Source organism: Anser anser (genome assembly GCF_964211835.1).
Source record: "Anser anser genome assembly, chromosome: 7".
Taxonomy (NCBI): Eukaryota; Metazoa; Chordata; class Aves; order Anseriformes; family Anatidae; genus Anser; species Anser anser.
The window spans coordinates 28,939,052-28,966,349 of NC_139727.1; the positions used below are offsets into that span (position 1 = coordinate 28,939,052).

Here is a 27,298-nt window from a genome sequence, read left to right on the forward strand (position 1 = left end):
TGTGTGGAGAGTAAGAACCTCTTTGGATTTTAGGCATAAGCGAAATGTGACTGCGTCATGTTTTCAAACACATTGCAGAATGAAGCTTTTTTTTTAAGCTGCTAAAACTTGGAGAAATAATTCCTCATGCTTAAGTCACATATGGTCTAATAATTCTGATATAGGAGCTGAAAAAAATGTGGTAACGTGTTTTTTTTAACAGGTCTTATAGACAAATTGGTTAAACCTTTTCAGCTAAATCTTTGGCAGAGAAATAGCCGTCCAGTAATAAAATCCCCCAGGCAGTAGTATGTGCTATTGTTGCAGAGCAGTAGTTCACAAGTTTCTTTTGGTGGTCACCCAGATTCTAGATTTGACCACCCCATAAACAATACTGAAAGAATAATCTATTAGGTTTGTATTTGTGATTGCTGTGGTCCCTACTTTAGGATTCTTATTCAGAAACGGAAGAAAAAAAACCACCACAAATCTAAATTATTTGAAAAACAACCTGGAAGTAATATTTTTTAAATGGCTGTTTTAAATTTTAAAATGGCACAAAATTGCCATAATTCCCCTTGTTTAGGGTCAGACTGTAGGTGATGAGAATACTTGTGAGATGCCAAAGTGGGTTCTTTCTCAATAGTTTTCTCTTGCAGTTTTATTAATTTCTGATGTTGTCTGTGACCTGAAATGACAATTTTCCCCAGTGCAAACAGAAAATGATAGGAAACATAAGGAACCTCCCTTTTTCTGCCAAGTTGCCCCCACAACCTTCCAAAATTGAGTCTTGAGAAAGGCTTTTCCAGTAAATTGTCTGGAGCTCCTGAAGGAGATGTAAGTAGTAAGAATGCAGCAATTCTTAAACAGTCAGTCATCAAATGATTATTTTTCTCTAGGCCTCTGATGTCTCTAGATTTAAGTCTTTTTACATTCTCTGAAAGCAGCACTGTTTTTTTTTTTTTAAGAGTAAGCTCAAGGAACCAGAATAAGTAGGAGACTTTGATGTGACTGCTATGCATTATAAACTTTCAGGTTGCCTTACCACTCTCTTTTAACACTGTCCAAGGTGGAAGTAGAAATATTTCTGCCATTCACATCGGTATTCAGGTTGCAGAATGGTACCCACTGAGTGTGTATTACAAACATACTTCGATGGCACCTGTGGCTTAATGATTCCCAGATCTGTGTACAAAGTCCTGCCTTGTTGTATGTCGATGCCCAGCGTACATCTGAGATGTGTGCATGGTATAAATACAAAATTTGCTTGGCTCTTCTGTATTACAGGTAAGCTTTAGAGCTGTTTACCAGTTCATCCTAATTACTACCAGTACTGAGCCCAGCTGTGAATGGGCCTTACATATTTCATGGGCCATGACCCATGTTTTGAGAATCTTACAAGATTATAACCATCACGCTCCTTAATGACAGTTGCGTTTCTGTAGCAGAGGCAGCATGTAATTAAATCTTCCGGTTTGTGATCTTAAATGCATTCCTGGAGACCCTGGTGCCTGAAGTGTAATTTATGAATACTTTTTCAGTCTTTGCTTCTTTGTGCTCCCCCAATAGCCTTTAATTATATTCAGATTATAAGCGCAATCGCCACAGTCATGTTGTTTCAACTCTTCTGCCCGTACTCTTACTTTACAGTAGCTGCCAAATTACTCAATTTCGAGGCTTGTGCTGTCTCTTCATTAGATACTGTCCAGATAGTTCCGCTTTTCGGTGTTCAGTGATGGAAAAGCCATGAAATTTGCTGTTAGACAAACAACAAACCTGGGTGGAGTAGCCAGCAAAACAAAGGATAAATGAGTGTTTATAGTTCATCTCCAAACCTGTATAAAATACGTATTGTTATCTCCCTCTGTCTAATTCACTTTTAATGACTTTATAATATCATTACTGTATGGACTGCTTAAGAGAATCTTTCTAACTTTCAAATATGTTCTGTGGAAACACTTTTTCCTACTCAGAAATGGAAGAGTCTTTTTATAGATGAAGAAGATCTAGTACTTGCAGAATGTTTGAATGATGACAGGCACTAAAAATTAACTAAGTAATGTTGGATAAAATCTAGCAGGCTGCCTCAAATTGTTCTTCAATGCTATTTGTACTTCAGCTAAAAATCAGGGCATTTACAGTAAATGTTAACATTCCATTGACATTTCTAATTTTCTGTTGAATATGCACTACGCTCATGCATGCAAAACAAGTAAAATACATGCAGCAGAAAATTTACCTAAAGAAAAAAAATCATAATAAATAGTAATTGAAGATTCTTTGGATATTTAGTGCAACTACTTACATAAACTATCATATTTGGTTTCAAGAGGACATTTTTTTCTTAAAGCACTTTGAAATGTCCATAAAAGCAAGCTACAATCTTAAAGTCATAGCATATAGATTATTCTTGTTCTTTTTCACTCTTCTGGATGAAGAGTGATTTGCAATGTTCTGTGGGATTGCATATGTTTATAGAGAGAGGGCAATTTAAAACAGCTAAGCATGAACGGTGATTTAGAAGCTAGGAGAAAGACATGAGCATTTTTCCCCTTTATATACCTACGTTTATATTTCTGAGCCATTTTCTGTTTAGTTTAATTACCTGTAGCCAAGAGCAATAAATTGCTCAAGAATAGATTAGTGCTGGAATAAAGTTTAACCCAAAATCTGGCTTTAGGAAGTGTTTCTACCTGAAGTACGCTCTCCTATGATGTGATTTTAAATTTTTATTGACTTTCTATGGAGAAGAAAGTGAAGGAGTGGAAAAGTAGGATTGTTCCATAAGAGCCAAATCAATTGAGTAGCATTTAAAATTTGCTCAATCTCTCTGTGTTACAGAGGGCTAAGTGACTGTTACCTTCAAGAGGCAGTCTTAAATTCGTCTGTTGGTTGCTGTTTTCCAAATCTTAGTATGTGAAACTGAAGGAGGCGATACAAAATAAAGGGAGGTCAGTATTTTTGTAAAGAGTGTTCCTAAAGTTTCCTTAATGCAGTAATTCCAAATGAGTGGGTGAGCTGAGAGTGGAATTGCAACCGTGTAGTCTGCAGCAATTTCAGGGGAGCCATTGCCTGAGAACTTAAGTTGTGCCTACACCAAAATTGTTTTACCTGGTATGAAAGCAATGGCGAATCCCTGTGCTAAGGCAGAATCGTTCTTTAATCCATCCAGCTTGATTATGAGTTAGAGAAGTCTGTCCTCTTTCTTTTTTGATACTGAATAGGACAGTATTTTACGTCTGGGATTTGCTTGCTTAAGGAGGACTTTGGGGAACTAGGTCTTGTCCCTAGAAATACTTAGTCATAACTGTGACTGAGAAAACAGTGTTCCGAGGGAAGCTGCACTGGAATTAATTCGTGCTGTATCTTGTAGGACATAGCCCTCTGGATGCAGATTTATGCTGGAAATTCCAAGTTTTTCCTGTAACAGTCGTCTGGATTTCACAGTATAGAAGATTTGTCACTTGTATTTCTAAGCAGTACTTTACCAGCTAAAGAGTTAATGCTTTGTAACTAGGAGGTAAAACTTTAATTGAGAAATCTCAGTTGAGAGCTTCAGCAAGAATTAGCATGTTGCAGTAAACTCATCTCCTTCAGAGCCTTTGTGTCAGTCGGGTTGTATTCAATTCAGTATGCTGCCTTGTTAATTTTGGAAAGCTCAGTCATGTTCCTGCCCCACCTTTAAGTTTTTTTTCCTGTCTGAATTGAAGAGGCCCAACCTTTTTATTTTGTATTGGTAAGACCAACTGCTTGATCCTTTAATGGTTTTTAACGATCTTTCTCTCTACCTTCTGTATCTCACTCGCGTGACCTCCATGGCTGCTGGGGATCTCTCAATTCACCATTCAGGTGAGGTGTCCTGCTGCTCAGTGCTGGGCAGTCCTGGGTCAGATCCAGAGGTCTGCGCAACTGCGTCACCCAGTGCAAGTTTGGAACTTCAGATCAGCTCTGGGAAATGTGGTCAGAAGGGTTTGAAAAGGCATTAACCCTAAAACAAACTCAAACAGGCACCCACAGAGAAATGGGTACTCCTAAGAGTTCAGCCAAGCTTGTTTTTTACTGTCACCTTCTGAATAGTTTTTACTGCTAGTGGAAATGCACTAACTGGGTTTATAAGTAACCTGGAAGAGGAAAGCAGTCTGCTGTTACTTTTCATCTCTTCCGGGTGGGGAGTGTAAAAGCTGAAGGATCATCACATAAACAGGAACTCTGTCAAGTGTTTCCTATGGACAAGGATAGCTGAGTTACCTGAAAGCGCCTCCTTTGTTATAGCAAGAGCTTTAAGCTGACCCTTAGTAGCAGACTTAGATGTTCTGGTCAGCTTAATGACCTTAGGAGTTGTTTGTTTAAATTAACACGTTAGGCTTCAAACAAACAATAGTATTTAAAAGTGAAATATAAAAATGAACTAGTGTACAAGCTTATTACTCTCCTATTTCAGGGATGTGAGTTTTGATGCTGTCATAAATTCTTAGTCTTCAGTTGTCCAGCATGGGAACTTTTACCTTTGAGCTGGTGCAATACAAAGAAAACCCGTTTTAGTCTTAATGCTGTGCCATGAACAGAGCCAATTTCTTTAAATGATAGTACAGTTCAAATAATAAAAATGTTAAATAGTTCAAAGTACTGCAGTTGAGCAAGAGAAAAGCCTGAGAGCTTAACTCAAAGCACTTCGGGGATCCTGGTGCTTGGAAAATGGATGTTTAATAGCTGATGACTTTAAAACTTTTGTGTCAAATTCAACTCTTAGCCTTAAGGTTCTTTTGAATCTTTGAAAAGCACTGAAACAATATGGAACTGTGATACTAGGTGAAACAGTCAGTAACACGTTTTCTCAGATGATTTTCAATGGCACTAGTAAGTACAGAAGTGACTGTTGAATTGTTTGGGTCTTCGGTGACTGCCTTCCACAGCAGGTTACAACAGCACAAGTCAACTCAGCCAGAGTGCCGGCCCAGTATTCCCATTCCCACCTGCTACTTGTGACAGCTTTGGTGCTCGCTGACCCCGTGATGATCCGGGCCAAGGGACTAAACCCATCCAGAAGCTGACTGTACACAGAGTCAGTTCCTGTCCTCCAGCCAGCTCACAGGAGGGCCAGACAACTGACAGTGCTGATGCAAGGTAGAAAGGACAAGACGGTGTCAGCATCAGCTCAAAAGTTGTTGAAATTGTTTTAAAAAATAAACTGAATCTGAAAGGTAACATCAGAAGCAACTTGTCCCACTACTGTGCTCAACGTGAATGGAGTTTACTTACAGAACCTGAGATACTATCTTGGTGGCACTTGAATAGCCAGTTTGCAAGGAATATTAAATGTTTGTTCAGATGGCTTTCTCATGTCAGTGTGTGATACTTGCAGCACAGAGATATAGCTAGAACACTGAATTCTGTGTGAGAGAACCTTTCTGCCTTGCATGTCAGAAGATTTCCTGTTGTTTTCATGAGATGACATGTAGCTTTAGCATCACTATGTAAAAGACTCACAATAAAACTAAGGGGAAGTCACAGACTGTGTAAGCACTAAATAATGTACATCATCAGAATAAGTTTTGTAGAACTGACCTGAAAATAACTTGTTCATATTTCAAAGCTATAAAAGAGTTGAAAGAAATGGACTTAACTGTATTGACTTTTTGTTGTTGTTTTGTTGTCTTTGCCATTGGTTTCTATTAAGTGACTTCAAAGAAACATGCATAAGGAGCAGTAACTTCCCTCTAGAATTCTAAAGTTCCTGTTTTTTAAAATACATTAATACCAAAAGAATTATGAATTTGTCCCTGTAACAGTCTTACGTAAGGATGATCTGTAGCTTTTTTTAATGAAAACTGCCAAGAGCTACTCTACTTCCTTTTTCCTTCAGAAATAGGGGAAGTTTCATCACAACAGACGAGAGCCTGCGTGGAGCAATATAGAGAATATACACTTTGATAGTTTTGCAAGAGCTATTGCCAATATGAATGTGGCATTGATGCAGTCGTTTCACTTCCCACTATGTTACTACTGTGACTTCACTTTTTCATCAAATGTCTTTATGTAAAATATAAGATCTTAAACTGCTTATATAGCTTATATTTTTCTCCTTAATATATGAGGTATTCTTTATTGCTCATATGAGTAAGACAGAGAATGAAATGGGATGGTAATGCTTCATTTTGTTTTGTTTAATCTTTCCCCTCTGGCCATTTAGCTGTGCTCACTGCAAGTCTTGAACATGGCTCACACTGCAGGGTCAGGCTATACAGTACCCGTTCCCAAACTGACCATTTTCTTGAGCTAGTAAGGTGTATGCACTTCAAATAATGATTAAGTAAATTCTGTTATTTTCCATCATCTTCTACAGTAAATACAGAGAATAAACTCTTAGTACAGATCCTCAAATGTTTTCTTTCTGCGATGTGAAACGTAGAACATTTAATCATATTCTAGAACATTTAATCATATTCTTTACTTTGACAGCAAGTTTTTTTAACTTAATGACTGTACCACATTTCGTTTCTATGACTATGTAGTTTCCCTAGTAACCTGTCAGAAGGTCTTTGTTGAAGGGTTCTTAAAGTCCAAAGAAATTGTCATTTGTTCTTTATTATTTTGTTGACTTGTTCATTTCTAGTTGGGAAAAACATGTTTCTGTGTTCAAATCGGATGTGTTTTTGTGTTGTACGTGAATAGCTGTGCTGGCTTGGAAAACAGATCTAGCCATCTTACCTCTGATCTGCCTAAAGGCCCTGGGCGGAAGAAATCCCAATTTTTATGTTTTGTTACCTAACTCAAAGGAACAGGGTAAGGAGGAACTGCAGCTAGACCTAACTGCTTTATTTAAACAAATTCTAGGCTAATATGTGTACAGCTGTGAATGTACAATATGTAGTCTGTAAAATGCTAGTAAACTAAGTGACTTAGTGCTAAATGAAGCCAAAATTCTCCGTGATATTTGTTTGCAGGCTGCTGTGGAGTTAGCTTTTAAATGTCCAAATGTCTCCCTAGGAAAAGATGTTAGCAGGAATAACGTTGGCTCTCTGAGCCATGTTCTTAATGAAAGAAATCTAAGCAAACTACATTTCTAAGTGAAAGAAGGCTTCTGCCTCTAGCAGAGGATAGAAGCAAGATTAAAATAGAGAATGCCCCCAGGTAAAGGAATCAGGTTTCTTAAGGTCTGTGCTCAAACCAAAAAAGCATCAAGAGCAAATGAAACAATTCCCAGCTATCAACCTGGCAGCACGGTCGCTTTGAAAAGTGGTTGGGACACAGCTTCAGCTCTGGTTGTTGGCTAATGTCTTAAGTAGTTGTAGTGAACAGCTAGAATTGGCAATTGTGGCTTGATTAAAAATTATTTATATCATCGCTAATTGGAAGCTTTATTAATTTGTCATCTGGAATAAAGTATGTTTATTGCTCGAATAAAGATTTGATTTTAAGCTATAGTGATTAAAATAAATGTGTAAGCATTTTGTTTTTTCAGCCATAAGCATTTTGCTTTTTCCAATGCAACAAGACCAAACAAATAACTATAGGCTACCTGTAGGGCAGGATGAGAATGCGCTGGGCCGGGTTTCCTGGGAAGCTGGAGGCCAGTTTGGGCTTGACACTGGCTGGTGCTGGGTAAACTGGAGAAAACCTCTGCTGGCAGCTCTCAGTGCCCTCTGCAAAAGACCTGGCAAAGCAGCAGCACTGCAGGGGTAAATCTTGACTTGTCGCACCTCCCTCTTCTCTTAGAGGAGTTGATTGTAATGCAGAATTGTATGGTTTAATGCTGCTTTTGCAAGTAGTACGTACGGTTATTATAACTCAGTTTAGGAAAAAAATAGCAGTCCTTTGCTTTTACACCTCTGACACCACTTAATATTTCAGTTGCAAATGTTTTCCCTATATTATCAGCTGGATTTCTGGGTTGCTTTTAAGTGAGCTCTTACGCAACAAGGGAAGGGGGAGAGCTAATGTTATAAAACAACATTATCTTGCCAATGTTTAGGATTTTTTTTCTAAATGGGTGTGCTTAAATAAGAAGAATGATTCTATAATCTGATATAATTGCCTCTTTTAAGTTGCCCGTAAAGAACTGTTTCAGTTATTGTGCACCCATTGGCCAGTTGAGCCCTGGATGTCTCATTGATACACGTATAAGTATTCCTATAATTTCAGGGAAACAGCACACGAATCTGGATGCAAACTCTGCTTAGCTAGTATGCAAAATACCACAGAGTTAATGAAAATACATTAGGGAAATCATGAAGATAAATATAAAAACGATATTGCATACCAGTCCCCAAAATATGTTGTGGAATCCTCAGATGCCAACTACGGAGGAAGCAGAAGAACCACAATAAATACAAAGTGCAAGGAGAATGTAAAAAGAGTCAAGTTGTCATGGAAACAGTTCCAAAACCAGTACAGCCACAAAGGCAGCACCAACCACACCATCATGCCATAAGCATGTGCAGTCTGCACTGAGCCCTGGACAAGATGTTAGTAAAGCCGCATCCTCGTAGGAAGGAGAGGTGCTTTCATCTACTACTTCAGCGTGGCATTAAACATTCCCTGGCCTGAAACATTTCCTTTCTTCAGCAGAAGAAACGCTCCTGTAGGTAGCTGTACAGGCAGGGCGAAGTTGTGACTCATCGGCTGCAGTGTAAGGGTGTATCATCTTCCCTGGTAGATGCTGTCCTTTTGTTAGCTTCTGAGCAGTTCTGCAACAGTCACTGCAACGTGTTCTAGCAGGTGTTGCTGGAGTTAGCTGCTGCTTAGTTCATTGGACCAAACATATATACTGAAACTCGCTAAGACTTCTTAATACTGTGTTTCCAAACATTGTGCGCTGGACACTGGTGCAAAATTATACAGCTTCTTTGAAATAATTCTCATCTTTCTTAATTTCCGGAAGTGTGTGGAAGCTGCCATCTCCTTCCTTGGCCTAACTTCTGGTTTATTGTAAAAACAGTGGGTTAATACTGCACAGGCAGCTAGGTTTGCTCTTGAATTCAAACTGGTACTGTTAATTAAATTTCTCAACATTTGATGTTAGATGTTATGCAGTTAATGACTTTTAGAGAAAAATCTACTTTCATTAATAAAAAAACCCTTATGTTTTCAAAAGAAATTTGAACACTTAAACCTGCATGACTGACCAGTATTTTAGTTTAAAAATGCATAGAACAATTTCAGTTATGATACACTAAATGTATGTGAAATGGACTCCAGCGTAGTTTCTGTGTTAGACTGAGCTGCTACTTACAGGTTAATTTGCTAGAATTTCAGACTCTCGCAGCCCAATCAACTTTTTTTCTTCTTTCATATGTGAAAGGAAGCCTGAGATCCATTGCTTTCTGATAGCTCTAAGAAACAGCTCTTGCTTTGTGCTGTGCAAGGACACTTGTTCAGTTCTGATTACTCACATGAGACATCGTCACAAAGCAACACGGAGCTAGGTCGGACGGTCCCAGCTTTATACAGAAGTGTAGCATTTTACCTGCAAAAACACTTGCTGAATAGGGATGCGTGTTTTTCGCTTCTGGGCAACCTTGATGGAGTATGATTATGACTGTAGTTGAGAAGAATGAGTCAGAAAGGAAGAGCTCAAATGATTTGTTTTGCTGCTTGCAAAACATTCAGCGTGGTTATATAACTTCTCAGCAGCGAGCAGTTGGGAAGAAAGGTGACAAATAATATTTCATCTCCCATCTCAGCAGTGATTCTGGTTGGCTGAACAGGAGATGAAGGGCGTACTTTTTTTCGGCTGTAAGTAGTGTTTTAATTTGTAGATGCCTACGTGCTGTGTCACAGTAGGGCAGCTGCGCAGCTGGGTAGGAAGCATTTGCTGGTGGTAGGAAACTGAAACAGCTCCTCACAACCAGGGCCAGAACTTCACATTGGCCACCTCAAGATGAAAGACTGAGCTATCTCTGAGCTCTAATCCTATTACCGTGGAACTGTGGCTCTGCTCTCCCTGTTGTCTGTGGCTGGCAATATGCAACTGCTTGGCTGAATGCCCAGGCAGTAAACCTGCCTTTTAATATTCTGCTATCAGTCCCTTCACAAAGCTTCTGGATCTGGAACTTGTATTTGGATATATGATACTGTATCAAAATCCAGGATTAATAGGGATGGGGTCACTAATTTCATGTACTCGCAGATCCTAGTTTCACGTAGAAGGGTTATTCCTCTTTCTGGTACGTTTACGTTTCCAGCTGTTCACAACATTTTTGTACAGTCGATGTCATTGCCATTTTAGTGTGAGGGATTTAGGTTCAGAGGGAAAGCAATTTGCAAGTTCTAATTTACAAGACCATATTTATTATGTGCAAGCTGGCTGTCTTTCTCAACACTCTTAGAATTAGGAGGATAAAGATATTTTTCTGTGCGTTATCTGCTAACGAGACTGTTCCATCTATTGCAAGATCAGTGCTGTAGCATACGGTTTGCCATTCCCTTGTGCATGCTGTCTCTCTGGAAGTTATTGTTTGCTGCAGTAACCTTAAACATGAATCCAAATAGAAGTTTTGGTGAAAGGATTGCAATGTTTGTGTATTGTTGCACATAATAGTTAATATTCTCGATGTCAAATTTTTGGAGGAATGGGTTATTCCAGTTCAGCTTTCAACCACGTGTTTATATACATTTTGAGGCGAAAGGTTGATACGAAGAAAAAAAATCTTTCTTTTCCCTTTCTCCCCTGTCTCCACATAAGGCAGGATTGAAACATAATCATTAAAGACGACAGTTTGGATGTCTTAGGACTGAAGCTTAAATCATCTGTCATGGAAGTGGAACCAAAATTATTTAAGCAGAGCATACAGGAGAAAAGTGAAGTGATAACTGAGATCTGCAATATAGGAAGAAATTGCTGGGCTTCTGATACAGGGCACATCTTGAAAGTACACAACCTCTGAGTAACATTAATGATTATTTGACTTTAAATGTTAATGTGCTCAAATGCAAAATGAGGATATGCAAATCAAGATTGCAGCTACACTAACATTTTTGCTCCTGCTCTGACCTTTGGGGAATGTTATGCAGCAGAAGAAAGATTTCAGCCAAACTCTAGAAAGAACAGCCGTGCCCCCACAAAGCTGTAAATGCTCATTGTTCCTCTGAATCGAGTGGGCTTTTTTCCTGGACAATGCAATGCTACTCAAGTCTTTAGAACAGAGGCTTCATTTTATTTGATTAGCGAATTTTAGAGAAAAATGTACTTTCACTAATGAAGAACACCTTTTTGTGTTTTTAAAGGATGTTAAATACTGGTGAATCATATGGGTTTTTTTAGCCACAAAATGCACAGGACAGGATTTCTTTTGTGCTGCTTACAGCAAGTCACGTAAGTGGATGTTTACTATAGAGTTGTATATTTTGTCTGCCCACAGAAATATCTGGTGGAAATATGCTAATTCTAAAGCATTTGTCTTCTGAAGATAGAAGTCTGAATCTAGACATACAAAGTATTACTATCGGAAGTAAGAATTTGAGCGTATTTTCTTTAGTTTATAGTTAAGATGCTTATAAAGATAATCCCTGTCTCTATTATCACTTCTGTTTTTAAACGAGGTATTTTAATAGAGCTACCACAAGGAGGGAATAAAAAATTTATCCAAAGCAGATTTCTAATTGCTTCAAGCAAAAGGATCTGGGAAAAATCGAAATACAAAGCACTCTGTAGATATGGGGGGGGACAATATATAATATAAATACAGCTAACCTCCTTAGAGTGGAATTGTGCATCCTAATTTATCCTCGCTTCTTTCTTTCCTCAAAGGTGAAATTGAATCTGAAAATCGGAGTATCAGTTATCGTTAACTGATGTCGAAGTTGAAAATGCAACTTTAATTAAAGAAAATACTATGACTACTCTACAGTTTATGTGCAAATTTGTGTGAAAAATAATTCTTTTCTTTTTTTTGAAGTATCCTCAGAATAAATTCTACAGTACTGTGGGGAGTGCCTGGCCATTCTTGTTTCAGAAAAGTAAATTAGTAGTTGAAATTTTAATATCTTTAAAGGTGCTCTAACAACTTGTCTTCTGCACATGTAACCTACCAAGTCTAGCTCTGTTGTGATGTGAGACATCTGCTAAACCTTTCAGGTTTCATTTACAGTGGAGCTCTGGGACAGGAAAGTTGCTCTTTCATTCCTGCTATAAAACATGAAACCGAAACAAATATTTTTTCATATTGTTAAGCAGACTTTTTTTCTTATTATTAGAATGTGTTTGAAAACTTCTCAGTAGTATGTTCTTGAATAACATCATACGGATCCCTTATCTCGGTTGTTAAAAAGAGGAGGGAAAATATTAAGGTGAATGTGGAAGGTGAATCGACTTTTTGTTTTGTTTTTGAAATTAGTATCAAGACAAAAAGCTACTACAGGTGTACCATACAAACTTTACCCTTGCCATAAGCCGAGCCTTAGCTGATTCATCTTATAACAGCATTTTGCTGTTACAGTTGTTTTACTAAATGTTTTCATAAACATCTGTTTTAAATCTTCTTTTTTTCTTCATTAGCCACATTGAGAGAATGCCTTATGGTTATCAAAGTAATAATACATAGACCATAGAAATTATCCTTAAGAACTCTTACTTGCTCTTTTTACAGCTTTCAAGTGACGTTAGTATAAAAAGAGATTAGGTGACAGAGGTTCGGGGCTCTCCTTGATTTCCTGCTCTGTGTGCTGCCCTGGGTTCATCTCGGCAAGGTTTGGGACCAAGGTGCCCATCCAGCAGCTGCCCCGGGCAGTTGGAATGGCCCCCGAAGGGTCCTGCCTCCTGCTGCTCTGCCCCAAACTTCCCACTGCAGTGTCTAAAGCTAGGTGGAGGGGATCTAGACCAGTTCTGCATGGGTGTCGCATGTCAGACTGAAGTCTGCTTCACCAATTATAATTTGGACTGAATTTTTTTATTATTTAAAAACCAGCTTCTCTAATTGGTTGCAATTTCCTTGGCTTTTTTAACGTAGGAATACTTAAGTGCATAGCATAAATACTTTTTATTCTCAGGTACCCACGATTTTGTTTTTCCAAGTCCAAATCTCACCTGTTCTGCAGCTGACCGCGCCACTACAGCAGCTCTGCTGCCTTGTCTTAAGGCGTGGAGCAGTAAAGTAGAGGCTGGATGAATGCAGGCTTCGATGAGCAGCCAGTGCTCCTAGACTTCTGAAGCAAAGAGAGTTAAATGCCCAGATGAATTAATGGTGGCTTGGCATCTTTCTAGCACATAAGCTTGAATGCAGCCCCTGGCTCAAGAAGAGAGTAACCTACTGATTGCTGGTAGCAGATCTGGTTTTCTATGCGGCTTTGCCAACAGCTGTGCTGCCACAATGTGGGGAGCATCAGAAGGGCAAGAAATGAGAGGGTGGAGGCTGCCTTATGCTCCTTGCCAAGTGTTAGTAAATAGTTTTCTGAGGAGCAGCGCAGAACTTCACCTAAGGCATACAAAATAGTAATGACCCTAAGCTGCATCGTGGTTTAAAGAATGCAGCAGCAACTGGGTATTTCCGTGTCCTTATCTTTCATTGATTCTTGACCTTGAGAAAAACAGCTTTCTTCTGCTAGAATTTATCTAGTCTTTACTATGCAGATATTCTCTTTTTGTGGAGAGGCAGGCTAAATGCAGGAAAATGGTGCAGAAATATCAAGAGGGAGGATCTGGGTTTTTTGCTGCTGACAATTGTTTGGAAAAAATATTATCTAAATAATTGCTGTAACTTTTTTAACAGGCTCAGAACAAAGAAACAAAAGTACTAGCTGCTGCAAAGGTGATTGATACTAAATCAGAAGAAGAACTTGAAGATTACATGGTTGAGATTGATATTTTGGCATCCTGTGATCATCCTAATATTGTTAAGCTCCTAGATGCTTTCTACTATGAAAACAATCTGTGGGTAGGTATTTTTTCTTCTCTAAATTCTTTTATTTATTTTAAAAGAATATTGAATTTTTTTTTCATGGTTTTATTGAAATATTATCACATTTCGTCTGGGTTGTCACTGTTGGGATAACTCCACAATTTCAAAACTAATTTGTAAATTGTAAATATGACTGATAGGAAGCTGTCACTGTAAAATCAAGATGCATTGAGTCATCAAGTCAGCAGTCTGAATATAAAATCTGGAAATTAGCATTTCATTGTGTTGTATGCGGAGAGTTCTTTGTTGGTACTTATTTGTAACAGCAGGATTCAGATTTTAATTACATTATCACAATTGAGAATGAGGTTCAGAATTTACAGCTGCAAAATAAATAAAATGGGCTGAAAAGGTCAGCCTGGGAAGTATCTATTTTAGATAGAAGTGATTTTATTAGTACTTGCAGGAAGGACAGTTTACCGGGATGTGAACAATAATTTGCTAAAAATCTAGATATTTTTACATAGAAGTGTTGTGGGAGTGTATGTGACTGTACCTCAGTTTGCTGGTACGCCCTATGCACTGAATAACTTGAGCTGTGAAAATACAGTTTTTTCCCTTAGGTGGCCTGATGCAGTATCTGTAAGTGCTTTTGGAATTATACAAAGGATACGTGTCTCTTTAAAAGGAGACTATAATTCAAAAAGATACCTAAACTAAATAACAGAAAAATTCCTCCAAGTTATCCTTTAAGCATGGAAACAATGGAAGTGTAATACTGTATTTCCTGATGGAGATTTCTTTTGACGAGCTTTGCGAATGCTTTCTGTGATCTGAATGTTGAGTAAAATGATGCGGTATGTACGGTGGAATAGTGAAAAAATTTCCATGCATAAAGGTGAACATGAAAGCAAGTATGCATAGAATATAGAACAGTTGACAAGCTTCACTGGCAGATTATTTACATCTCTTCTAACTATAGTTTAAAAATAAAATTGTAGATATGTAGCTACAGTGAAGTGGAGAGCCATGAAAGTGAGAGAGAGAGAGAGAGAAGGCTATGATGATGTGGTTAAGTAAACAGAACTTAGTGGAGAGGGAGAAAAAAGAAGAAAAATGAGAGTTGGACATAAAGAACATGTTTTTGCTTTCCAGTTTTAGAAACAGTTTCTTTACCAAAGAGACCTTTGTCAGATTGTCAGATCAAACACAAAATTTTAGAGCAGGGAAATCTCATACAGAATTTCCTATACTTTACTTACTTGACAGTAAGCATGCAGAAGCATGTATATGGGATAAAGGCTTAAAGAATTTACAAGGAATTGCATTATAAAATACATGTGCTACTACCATTGTTGCAAGTATTAACTGAATTGTAATTTGAAGAAAGTTATCCTGTGAGGGGTAAATATGAGTGTTATTTTGTAGGGTATAATTTGAGGTTTCTTCTTCTATGAACAATTATACTCTGATTTTAAACATACTGTAAAGTATAAAAAATCAAGATACTATTTCCCAGAGGGCTGTTTAGGTTTCTGACAAAAAATGCTCTTCAGCTGTCAGACTGAAAGTTATAATTTAATGTTCAAAGTTCTAATTAAAGAACTAAAACAGCTAAGGAAGAATGGGGTGGCAATCTTGGATGATCTCTTTTCTTCGCTTCCCTGCTCTCCTCATTCGCTTTGTCTACTCTTTTTCTCCTTTGTGTATGTTTTTTCTGTCCTAAATGTGAGCATAGTTTGTGCCCCAAAATAGTGGCAGTTCAGTTTGTTTATGTTTCACATGTAAACTGAGACCTGGAGATTGTGTTATTTTAGTATGAGTAGATTCTGGGATAAAACCACTTATGTATTGTAGGCATCAGTGAAAATGGAGGAAAATGAATACAAACATGAAAATGAATATAAACTCATTTTCGTTAATATTTAACATCTACTGGAAAATAATGTAGCTCCTCTCTCTGATTGAATATTCCAACTAGATTATAGTATCTAAGTAAAATATAATAGAAAAGAGTTTGCAGAACATAAGTAAATCACATTACTAGTCAGATTGAAGCTGACCTTGATACTTTTAATGTGGAATCTTACATTTGGATTAAAACTTTATCTGAGGCTCTCCAAGCATTTTTTTCAAGTCATTTGCTTTAGCTTCACAGCCATACTGTTAGTTGCTCCAAGTTGTACCAATGTTTTGTAGAGGTTAGTTTAAAAAAATATATGTATATTCAAGGTCAAATAGTCTGAAACTCTTGTCTCCCAGTAGTAGTCCCTTAATCAATGACTCAGTTCAGCAGAACTATTTAACTTGTAATTTATGTATTCTCTTGTTTATATACAGATCCTGATCGAATTTTGTGCAGGTGGAGCAGTAGATGCAGTAATGTTGGGTAAATAAGTTGTTTCAAATAATAACATTTTTAACATCTTAAATTAATAATATTTATGTATTTTAAGACTTGCTTCACATGTGTATTGTTTTGAAATGCAAATGTTTATGTAATAGGTGTGGCATATGTGTTGAATGTCGGGGTCTTTAAATGATATTTACAACTGTATCTGTGGATATGGTAACTTACTGAGTTAGACTAATCTCTCATTTTTTAAAGTGTTTATTTACTTTTCAAAACCCATTTTTAATGTCTTGATCCTTAAATGAGTGTAATGAGCTGTTCTTTCATGCTTATGAAGCTCTCTGTTGTTTTAACGTGATCTATATTGATCCTTTTTTAGGATCTCATTCTCCCCCTTCCTTTGTCATCCTCCAAATTACATTGTGATAACTTCTTATATTACATCAACGTTAAGGTTAGATTTCCTGTGCTTATTCCTCAAATTAGGTGAATGCTAATGCCAGTAAGTAAAGGGTCTGTCTTTAACAACATCTCTGTGTACGCAACATCTGCGTACCACAGAAAAGATGCCCAATCTCTAAACTATGTAGCCTTTCCACAGTTCAGATAGGTAGGGGTACAAAGTTCATAATAAGGAGGGTTTGGAATACAAGGGATGAAATTTTTGTTTCACTTAAAAAATATTGCAATTTTGCTATTAACCCAAAAGGAACAAGTATTTTAAGGTAGTTTTTCTGACATACGGTGTTTAGAGTCGGTCAGATTAATTGATTTTTTTACATATATTTCTGTATTGGTTGCTATAAGCATAAAAATGCAAAAGCATTCTCTCTTTCTCTTCAAGAGCTTGAAAGGCCATTAACAGAGCCACAGATCAAAGTGGTATGCAGGCAGACACTGGAAGCATTGAACTACTTGCATGAAAATAAGATCATCCACAGAGATCTAAAAGCTGGCAATATTCTTTTCACATTAGATGGAGACATTAAACTAGGTAAGCGTGTTGCACATAAAACTCTTTTCTGGAACTTTACGTGGTCTTATAATTGTCTTTTCTTTAGGCTATACTTGGGCAGAGTTCAGTATGTAGCCATCTAAATATAAATCTAAGGATGAGAAGTTCTTCAGTTTTTTTCTCTTCATCTGCAAGTATTTTATTATTTTTACTTCTTTGGCTTCTCTTGGAAGGCTGAAGATTTAATAATGAACTCATTGTCATGGGCCATATTTCTAAGCATAATAGAACTACTCTTGTAGTTTCTAAGTAATACTGTGTAAGAGAAAATATAGGTAATAGAGTTTCATGGTAAGGGAAGCATTGATTTCTTTCTGTTCATTTTAATTACCTCATGTGAGCTGGCTCCTCCTCATATGGACTAGAACTATTTTAACCTTTTGTCAAACTTGGCTGACACACGTATCTTGATAGCTTGCACAGAGCTTATGTCACAGCTCAGACCAGAGGGAGATTTCCTCCATACATATATTTAGTGATGTATTCAAGCTCGGTAGTTTTGAAAAGTGTACAGTGTCCCGTAAAAGAGCATTTTATCCCTTTTAAGTTCTCTGTACTTTTTATTTCTGGTACACAAAGATGTAAATGATTACTCATTTTATAAATGAATGGCAAATTTCCTCCTTGCATTTGAGCTTTATTACTTCATTATCTATAGTGCCTCAATATTTCAGGTTTTACATTTGAATAAATAGCTCTCTTAATCCTCTTTTTTTTTTCCAACAGAGCAAAATTAGGCTTCTGAAGTGTTGAGCCCATCAAGTCACTTTGTACAGATTAAAGACAAACATGTGGCTATTTTGTCCTTTTGCTCTAATCTCTAGATCTTCATTAAGAAAGTTATATCTGTAATAAGTCTATAATGTTTATATTTAAATGTCATCTTTTCTAAATGAAAAATAGTGCTTTACTGACAAATAACGTAGTTGTGCAAAGAAGCATATAAGATAGACAGGAAAAAATGAAACAAAAATCTCACTTCGGAGAATTTAAATCCTGAAATCAAAAATAGAATGATTTGCTGAATTAATAAGAGTTAATGCTATGTCCAAGGAACATTTTATAGGCTAATGTAGTCATTTTGTAATGAAAATAATTTAACTTGCCTGTTCCTAAAACAGGTACGTGCATCTGTCTTGTCCCACACAACTCTACATTGTCATTACTTTTTTCAGTATCTCTTATTAGAAATACTATAAAACCTGAGTGCATGGGCACACAGTTATCAAAATGCAAGTATTTTATATGTCTTTGAATTTTTTTTGAATGTTTGATTTGGAACATAAAGCATTTAAAAAGCAGCTGTAAAATATAAAAATTCTTCCTCCAACTTAATGCTATTTTTGCTGTTTGCTTTAAGCGGATTTTGGAGTATCAGCTAAAAACACAAGAACAATACAAAGAAGAGATTCTTTCATTGGTACACCATATTGGTAAGTGCACCATTTTGCTGGCCTTTTAGTATGAACTGATATCCTAATATTACCTTGGTTGGTAATATAAACTTGATTAAATATCATGTAAATGTATTAAGAGTAGAATCTGTTTTTTAAAATGTTGTAGCAAATTCACGTTGAGAACCCTTTTCATAAGATAAGATAAGAAAGATAATATTTTTAATAAGATAAGAGTGTATTTTCTAATCTGGTACTTCATTATTCTGTTTGCAGGATGGCTCCAGAAGTAGTAATGTGCGAGACATCTAAAGACAGGCCCTATGATTACAAGGCTGACATTTGGTCTCTTGGCATTACTTTAATAGAAATGGCTCAAATAGAGCCACCTCATCATGAATTAAATCCAATGCGAGTGCTCCTGAAAATAGCAAAATCTGATCCACCCACATTAGCGCAGCCTTCAAAATGGTTTGTATTTTAATGGCAACTTTCCCATCCCAGTTTGTAGAATTTGACTATAAGGCCTATATGTGTGACTTAAGTCTTGCTGAACTTTATGGTACTAGTTTTATGCTTTAAGTCAGGTACAGGTACATATTCTATGTATGCTCTGTGTGTGTATATATACACATATGTATCCTTACACAATGGTACTGTGACATTTTTGCTGTAGGTCTGTATGGAAGCTTTTATGCAAAAATATTTTGTAGAATTTAAAGACCTGGCAGATTTTGCATTAAGAAGTATGAAAAATAGCCTTTTACCAATGCAGTGAAACTTCTGAAGACTACCTGAAAAAGAATATTAGGTTAAGGGGAACTTAGATATTTTTATACTAAGAAAACATTAAAAACAAAACGAAAAAAAGCTGTTATCTATTTGGTTGTTATACTATCCTTCTGTGATTTAGTCTGGGATATAGCAGATGTGGTGTATTGTAAATTCACAGCCAGAAGTCAACTCTTTTATAAATGGAAGAACATTTTAATGATAAGTGTCATGCTGGTCTTTTCACTCTCTCATTGTCTTTTTGTTTTTTTAACCCAGTAGAAGGACATGGAGTTGTGGTGTAGATGTGTGTGAAAGCAAAAGATGATGTTTCACTGCACTCATTTCATGTCAAGGCTAAATAAAAGCCACTACCTGTTTGCTTTTTGTGTAGGTCGTCAGATTTTAAAGATTTTCTGAAAAAATGTTTGGAAAAGAATGTAGATGCAAGGTGGAGTGCAACCCAACTTCTACAGGTAGGAAGAATTAACTGTTCAGAAGTATTGTTTGAAGGCAAGCCTATTTTATGTTCCCTTAAAAGCAGAGCATAATTGGAGTGACTACTTAAATAATTTAATATAAGGTGTTTGTACACAATCTGTGTTTAATACTGTTGGATGATCTTTATTTGGCAAAACATAATGAAATAATGCCAAGGGCAGATCAAAGTCTTTGCTTACATATTTTGATATAGTATAACTAATTAATTTGCATAAGTATTTAAATTATACTTTGATACGTGTAATGGGTGAAGGGGATATTTACATAAGTAGTCAATTGCTGACAGGTGTTTTAAAAGCTTTAGTGCTCAGCTGTCTTCTATAATGCTGTCACTGCAGCATGGCTAAACAGGAGTAGATGTGACTAGGTACATTTGATTCTGTTTAACGTCAGTGCACATTTACTTTATCCATAATACATCTGACGTGTTGAATAGATTAAGCAGCAGGGCCAAGTGAAAGAAGATTAAGACAGTAGGAGTAGGAGAAGAGCAGGTATCTGTTTTCTCTTAAGGAAATAGAGTTCTATGTTCTCGATACGAAGAAATGTTCCAAAAGGAAAAAGATTTTTTTTCTCTGGAAAGAATGTTTCTAGATAAAAACTTATCAGGAAATAGTTTTACTGTGGAACTGAGTAGAAATGAAAACCATTTCCAGGAAAAATAACCTTTAAAACAAATCTACTTTTATACTTTGGATTATGAAACAGGTTAGTATAAATGAATACCTTGTATTCTTAGTGTGTTTGTTAGATTATTTACACAGTATATGTGATTACAAATGTTTTGATTTTAAAACTTCAACAGAGAAAAGTACATTAAGACAATTATGATTAATGTTAACATTGTGAGTCTTCAAGTTTGAGAGAACCAGAGTAACATTTCTCTGAAGTTAGTATTTCTTTTAAGATATGATTTTCCCACTGTGAACAATGAAGTTAGAGCTTAATATTGTGGTTATGTTTTACTTTCACAAGCATCCGTTTGTTACTGTTACTTCCAATAAACCAATACGAGAACTGATTGCGGAGGCTAAGGCAGAAGTTACAGAAGAAGTTGAAGATGGTAAAGATGAGGATGAAGAGGAGGAAACAGAAAATTCTCTGGTCAGTTTAAAATTTAATTGTTTAAATATGCAATTAGTTTCAATCACAAATTTCCTATGGAGAACTCAATTTTCCAATGTTCTACCTAACTTTTGAACTACCAACTTGGACTCATTAAGAACTACTAACAAGGAATATTATCTCCATTTATTTTTACTTGTGTATGCAGCGTAGACTTCTTAAAAAATTTATGCTGATTTATATATAAGAGTTTTAAGTCTAAATGACTAGATGGACAAGTGAACATACTTGTGTATTTCATATGATGCTTAAAACATGAAAGAAAATATGTAACTATTACAACATAAGCTAAATTTGTGATTTTAGTGTGGCTGACAAAGAAAAAACCCCAAATTAAGAAAATATATTTTACTAAGAGGATACTGAGTGTATTTTTAAAGATGCTTAAGAATGCTAAAGAATCTTACAACAGGAATTCAGTTTGTCAAAGAGCAATGCCCTGAAGTTCAGTTATGTGGTAGTAGGCTGCACAGTGCACGTCGGCAGCGCTCTGATATAACTGGTTCAAGCACTGTCAGTGTGGACAGTGACCAGTACCACTGGAAGCAGCACAAGAAGCACTCCTCCATTCCTTCCTCATGCCTTGCCAGACTAGTCATGTTCCCTGGCCTTCAGACCACTTTCTTTATCTACCCCAAGCAGATCTCCAAGTGTGCATTCCCACCAGCTTCCTCCAGGACTTACTCTCTGTCTCCTAGGGCATTACCCACCACCTCCATCTGCTGATTAGCTCCTAAGCCATCCATCTCCAGGCGAGCTGGGGGTGAAGTCCACCCTGTGACTCAAAGTGTCTCAAAACAAGCAGCTGTACGTTGGTGCCTTGTACTATTAGGGTGGTTCCTGTCTGAGCCTAGGGAGCTGTGAGGACGATGCAGTTACAGTACTGTGTTCGTTTTTTAAAAAGCCTGGAGAACACTAAGCTTCTAGAACAATTGAAGAAATCTCTTAAATGCACTTTTAAATTAAAAGACTGTTTTCTGTGTGCTTAGGAAAACCTTCAGGTAGGAAATGTGTGATCAAACCCGTGCTTGTTATAATAATTAGTCTAGTATATTCTGAATGGCAAATCAGAAGCCCTATCTCCAAATTACAGGGTTCTAATAGTAAATACAGACAGAGATATACCATAATCACTTTGAAGAGTTAAAGGGCAATTATGGTTAAAGTGATACTTTATTGGTATATTCTTTTGTATATCTGTATGTAATCTGATAACATTCATTTAAATTCCAGCGATGGCAATTTCTACAGTTAGGTAACTGTTTCTGTTCCAGTTCCATATTACCACGTATTCAGCTGTGCTGGAAGTTTTCACAATTTTAATGGAGTTTAACATTGATTGGAAAAAAAGATCTAGGTATTTTTATCAAAGAACAAAAGGAGAGGTTATTTTTGATGAAGCAGAAGGAGGTTTTAATATAGAATTTTATCAGTGCTGCACTAACTAAAGCTACATTACTCCTTCCTAGCCAATAGAACAAAGACGTTTTTCGGATCTGACTGTAGATGGGACTACCAGGGAAACTAAACTAATAAAATAAGGAGTGATGTGAGTGCAAAAAGACAAGAAGATTCTGTGAAGTGTGTGGCAGAGCACAGATCGTAATCCCTTTCTTTCGATTGTGCTTTATTTTATTAAATTCTTAGAAATGGAGGAGGGTTTTGTGAAATGTTCTGTTCAGAGACCAGCTACAGTTAAAGTACTTGTTCTCTTATAATACCCAGTGAAGTGGTCTGAAACTATCAAATTCATATAATTCTGCCTGTAAATACAATATTCTCATCTCTTTGGATATTCATCAATAGAACTGTGCTTTAAATAAATTAGAAAATTATGAAATATTTCCTTTAAAATTTCCTTAAGTTTTTCCTTTCCTTTAATTTTTTAGCAGTTACCTGCAGACAAGCGTGCATCATCAGACCTTAGTATTGCCAGCTCTGAAGAGGATAAGCTTTCACAGAATGCCTCTGTTCTGGAATCTCTTTCTGAAAAAACAGAAAGTAATGCAATTGAGGAGAAAAACAGCACAATATTTCCAGATGATAAAACAATTGGAGACGAATCTGAGGGCATTAACATCAGGAGCACAATTGAAAACATCTCTGATGCTACTGCTGATGATATAAAAGTGCAGAATGGTTCTGTGCCAACTGGTGAAGTTGAGCAAGGCAAACTATTGCCAGCTGAGAAGAGTACAGAAAGTCTGGAAGAAGCACGTGAAAATGCAGAACCTCAGAAAGGAGGGAAAGAACTTGATGCAGTAACAAAACCAGAAGTAAATGAACAGAACCAAAAAACAGAGAAAGAAAATGACATAGGAAATGTACAAGCAGAGGAAAATAAAGTTAAAATAATACCTACAGCTGATAATACTGTAGAAATCAGAGAAGCCATTTCTGAGGAAACTGGTGAAAAAGAGGAGGAAGACAGAATAGATCTCTCAGAAAGTAAGAATGAAAAGGTCACCGCAGATAATACTATAGAGCAAAAGGAAGATGGAGCTCAGGAGGAGGCAATGACAGACATCACTACAGAATCTGTACCTAGTGCTGAGGATAAAGTGTCTGATGAAGAAAAGGAACTAATAAAGCATGCAAATGACAACATTAAGGAGATAGGTGGTACTGCTGAAACACAGATCATCGAGGGGGATAAAATAACCGAGATGGTGGATAAGCCTGTGGAAAGTCAGGCTAAGCAGGTCCGTGAGATAATCAGCTCTGAAGAAACTCTATCAGAAAGCCAAGATAAAGTGATCAAAGCAGATGAGAAGCTGGCAGAAAGTGAAAATGAGGATATTTGTCAAATAAGTAGCATGGAGGAAACAGAGAGCAAAGACTCTGGAAAAGATGATATGGGCCAGAAGACAATGCAGGCCAAGCCTGAGGCTGTTTCTGATAAGGCGGTGGATAAACTGACGGAGATGGACCAAACATCAGAGGAGCACAGACCTGAGAATATCCAGGAAAACGATATTCAGAGAGACAAAGAACAGTTAGCAGTAACTTCTGATGAAATAATGAAGAGTAAGCTTCAAGATGCTACTGAAGAACAAGCTGATGACTCTGAAGTCGCTCCTGTACCCAGTATTAGTATAAGCACTGAAGAAAATGATGAAAAGGTCAAAACGGATAATCAAGACAATACTGAAACGTTGCAGCAGCTGGAATCTGAGAATCTCAAGGAAAATGATGCAGATTCAGGCACGGGTTCTACGGCTGATAACAGCAGCATTGACTTGAATTTGTCAATTTCTAGTTTCCTTAGTAAGAACAAAGAGACAGGGTCAATATCTTTACAGGTAAGTGTAAGCAATAATATATTTCTATATAAAATTCTATGTGAGTGCAGCCCTAAAACTATCTCCAAGTTTGAACCTTGCTAAGAAAAACTGTGAGGAACCGCTATGGCAGCATGGAATATTAAAAGTTTGTATAAACTGCAGTATTCTGAACTGAGCACTCAGTAATGTCTGAATGTTGTGCAGCCAAGCTAGTAGCTACGGAACTGTTAATTATTTTCTTATTTTGTTACACAATTATATTTTAATAAGGCAGATTAGCATATAAAAAATAACTATAGACTAGATTTGTGCGTAGTTGTAGTTCACATCTGGTAGTCGAGAAGGCTGGTTCAGTGCCTTACTCTGCGCAGAATCCCCGCTTTACCAGGACAGATCTCTTAAAACGCCTGAATCACATGTTGAATTCCTGTCACTTCCATCTTCTGTCTCTTTGTTTAGATTTAAGATCTAAGGCAGACAGCCTCTCAAGTCTGCGTATGCCAAGCACTGTACTACTCCTTTGTACTATATTGATGCAGTTATGCTGGGGTGAATGAGCTTATTTACATAAAGCACATTCCAGAATATGAACTTTATATCTTTATAGTGATATGATTACTGCCATACCACGATAGTAACGGTGTAGTCATGGCTTTGAAGAAAAATAACAACAAAAAGGACGTGGCTATGCTAGCATGGCTTCAGTGTATTTGCAGTAAACCCTTACGAAATGGAGACAAAGTTTCTGCCGGGGTCTCTTTTGTTCTGTCGCGAAACAATAGCAGCTTTGAGAAGTGGGAATCTTTCCAATTCTGTCAGCAAGGTCACATGAGTTGGTTACTATCATATAAGAATTAAAAACAAAAACACACAAAAAAAAACCAAAAACCAAGGAACAACAAAATGCCTTGCTAGTTAAAAGGTGTATGAAAAATTAATTGAGCAGATGAGTTAGTTGCCATTCAGGTTCAGTACTGTTTTTCAGAATTAAATACCTTTTTTCATGACTGGGCACAAGCCGACAGTACTTGCAACTCTCTTCAGCTCTTGAAAATCAAACTGCATCAGTTTTTCATTGAGGGATTACCTAGCTTTTTCTCTGAACGGCAATTTAGATGATCAGTAATCAGTTTTCCTTTGAATAAAGGATGTTTCAGTACATGAGAATTTTTCCAAGTTCTCACTTAAGTGATAAAGAGTAACTAAGAACTCCTGATTTATATGCAGCAGCCCTCCACACAAACATTTGAAGTAATTTAATATTAAGATATTTTTTTTAAAAAAAAGGAATATGACTTAGATACAGAATAACTTATTGATGTTTTATTCAGGAAACTAGAAGACAGAAGAAAACTTTAAAGAAAACTAGGAAGTTTGTTGTTGATGGAGTAGAAGTGAGTGTAACCACGTCAAAAATAGTTACTGAAAATGACTCAAAAAGTGAAGAAATGAGATTTCTACGGTAAGCTTTTGTAAAAGTAAATTTTACAGGAGGTTTTATTGTCTTGTACACAACTGATTATTTTAGTAAAAAGTTTATTTTTTTAGTGAAAAGTTTATTTTTTTTAGTAAAAGTAAGGGGGGTAATAGTCTTATTTTTGTCATGTTTGTCATTGCATTTATTTCTTTTGTCAATAGAAAGGAATGCAAAGTGTTTCCTAATGAGATGATTCAAAAATAGCTTTAGTGGACCTAAGCTGTAAATGCTTTTTTATAACTTTCTTTTATTTTTCTATCAATATTAAAAGTTCTCTTTCATTATTAGGCGTCAAGAGCTAAGAGAGCTGAGACTTCTTCAGAAAGAAGAGCAGAGAGCCCAACAGCAGCTTAGTAACAAGCTCTTGCAACAGCGAGAACAGATGTACAGGCGTTTTGAACAGGAAATGACAGTGAGTTTTTGGATTTTGGTGCTCTTAAAATGTGACATCCTGATGGAGTAGGCAAAATACTAATAACAATGTTACAGGCATTTCTTTCTGATGGCTATAGTTTAAGTTTCATTCTTGCTAATAATGGCAATATTTTTGTGTTATGGATGGCCAGCTTGTATGCTAGAACTCACCTGCCAGTAAACAAAAAGTGTTTTTTTTAACAGAGTAAAAAGCGACAATATGATCAAGAAATAGAAAATCTAGAGAAGCAGCAGAAGCAGACTATAGAGCGGTTGGAACAGGAACACACAAATCGTTTAAGAGATGAAGCAAAACGCATCAAAGCAGAACAGGAGAAAGAATTGTCCAAATTCCAGAACATGTTGAAGAACAAAAAGAAGGAGGTAAGAGACAAAGATGATAGTACAGAAAATAAGGAGTATGGCCATAGCAAATGGTTGAGGTTAGGTCTCCCAAAAGTCACATCAACCTCATGTGCTATAATAAGTTGTGGAGGGAGTACTAGTAGTCAGTGTTATTCCTTTTGTTTTACTGCCAAAAGTGAAATACAAACAGCTAACAGGAGTGTTTGGGTATTGACTTAATCTAGAAAAAGTCATCAAATTAGGAGACTTTATTTTTCACAGAATATTTAATAATTCTTTCTACAAATAGTACATTAAGATATAGTATTTTATTAAAGACTGAAAATATTTGAGATTGCTACTTTAAACTAACCAGGTATAACTGCTTAGTAAATACTTACCAAATTAGAATTCCAAAGAAAAGAATATGATCTCGATTAACGAGAAGAAACACTTAAATTTCTGAGTTTCGGTTGATTCATTAGATTTTTATTAAGTGCCTGCTGAAGTGGTTTAGAATTGCTCTATATTAAGTGTTAGTTATATGAATTTTGTTCTTTAACTCAAAAAGGCAAGCTAGGAGAGACAGGTCTGATGACCTAAAATCTTTTACAATTAATTTCCTGTGTGTTGTACAGTTAAGGCAAAGTGAGTGACGTTTTACACTGACACCTTATGCTTTTGATTTGCTTGCATTAGAATAAGAGTGGTGTACCTCTATAGATTTTGCATCATGATAGCTGTTTTATTTTAGTTTCAGGTCAGCTATGTAGTGCTTGTTTGTATATAAATGTCTCTAGTGTTT

At 36.6% G+C, this 27,298-nt stretch overlaps 1 protein-coding gene across 3 annotated transcripts in view; it reads left to right on the forward strand.

Annotated features, from left to right (window-relative positions):
* The window catches only part of SLK (STE20 like kinase), a 48,793-nt gene that overhangs the window by 6,909 nt on the left and 14,586 nt on the right, over positions 1-27,298 (forward strand). For 2 of the 3 annotated variants that reach the window (XM_083845041.1, XM_083845043.1), the window contains exons 2-12: positions 13,686-13,850; positions 16,155-16,203; positions 17,012-17,161; positions 18,543-18,615; positions 18,853-19,047; positions 19,742-19,823; positions 20,824-20,952; positions 22,863-24,275; positions 25,589-25,719; positions 26,023-26,146; positions 26,353-26,532. In XM_083845041.1, the coding sequence (XP_083701167.1) occupies positions 13,686-13,850; positions 16,155-16,203; positions 17,012-17,161; positions 18,543-18,615; positions 18,853-19,047; positions 19,742-19,823; positions 20,824-20,952; positions 22,863-24,275; positions 25,589-25,719; positions 26,023-26,146; positions 26,353-26,532 (2,691 nt within the window). The remainder of the gene's footprint in view (positions 1-13,685; positions 13,851-16,154; positions 16,204-17,011; positions 17,162-18,542; positions 18,616-18,852; positions 19,048-19,741; positions 19,824-20,823; positions 20,953-22,862; positions 24,276-25,588; positions 25,720-26,022; positions 26,147-26,352; positions 26,533-27,298) is intronic. The other variant, XM_083845042.1, reaches the window with a different exon arrangement.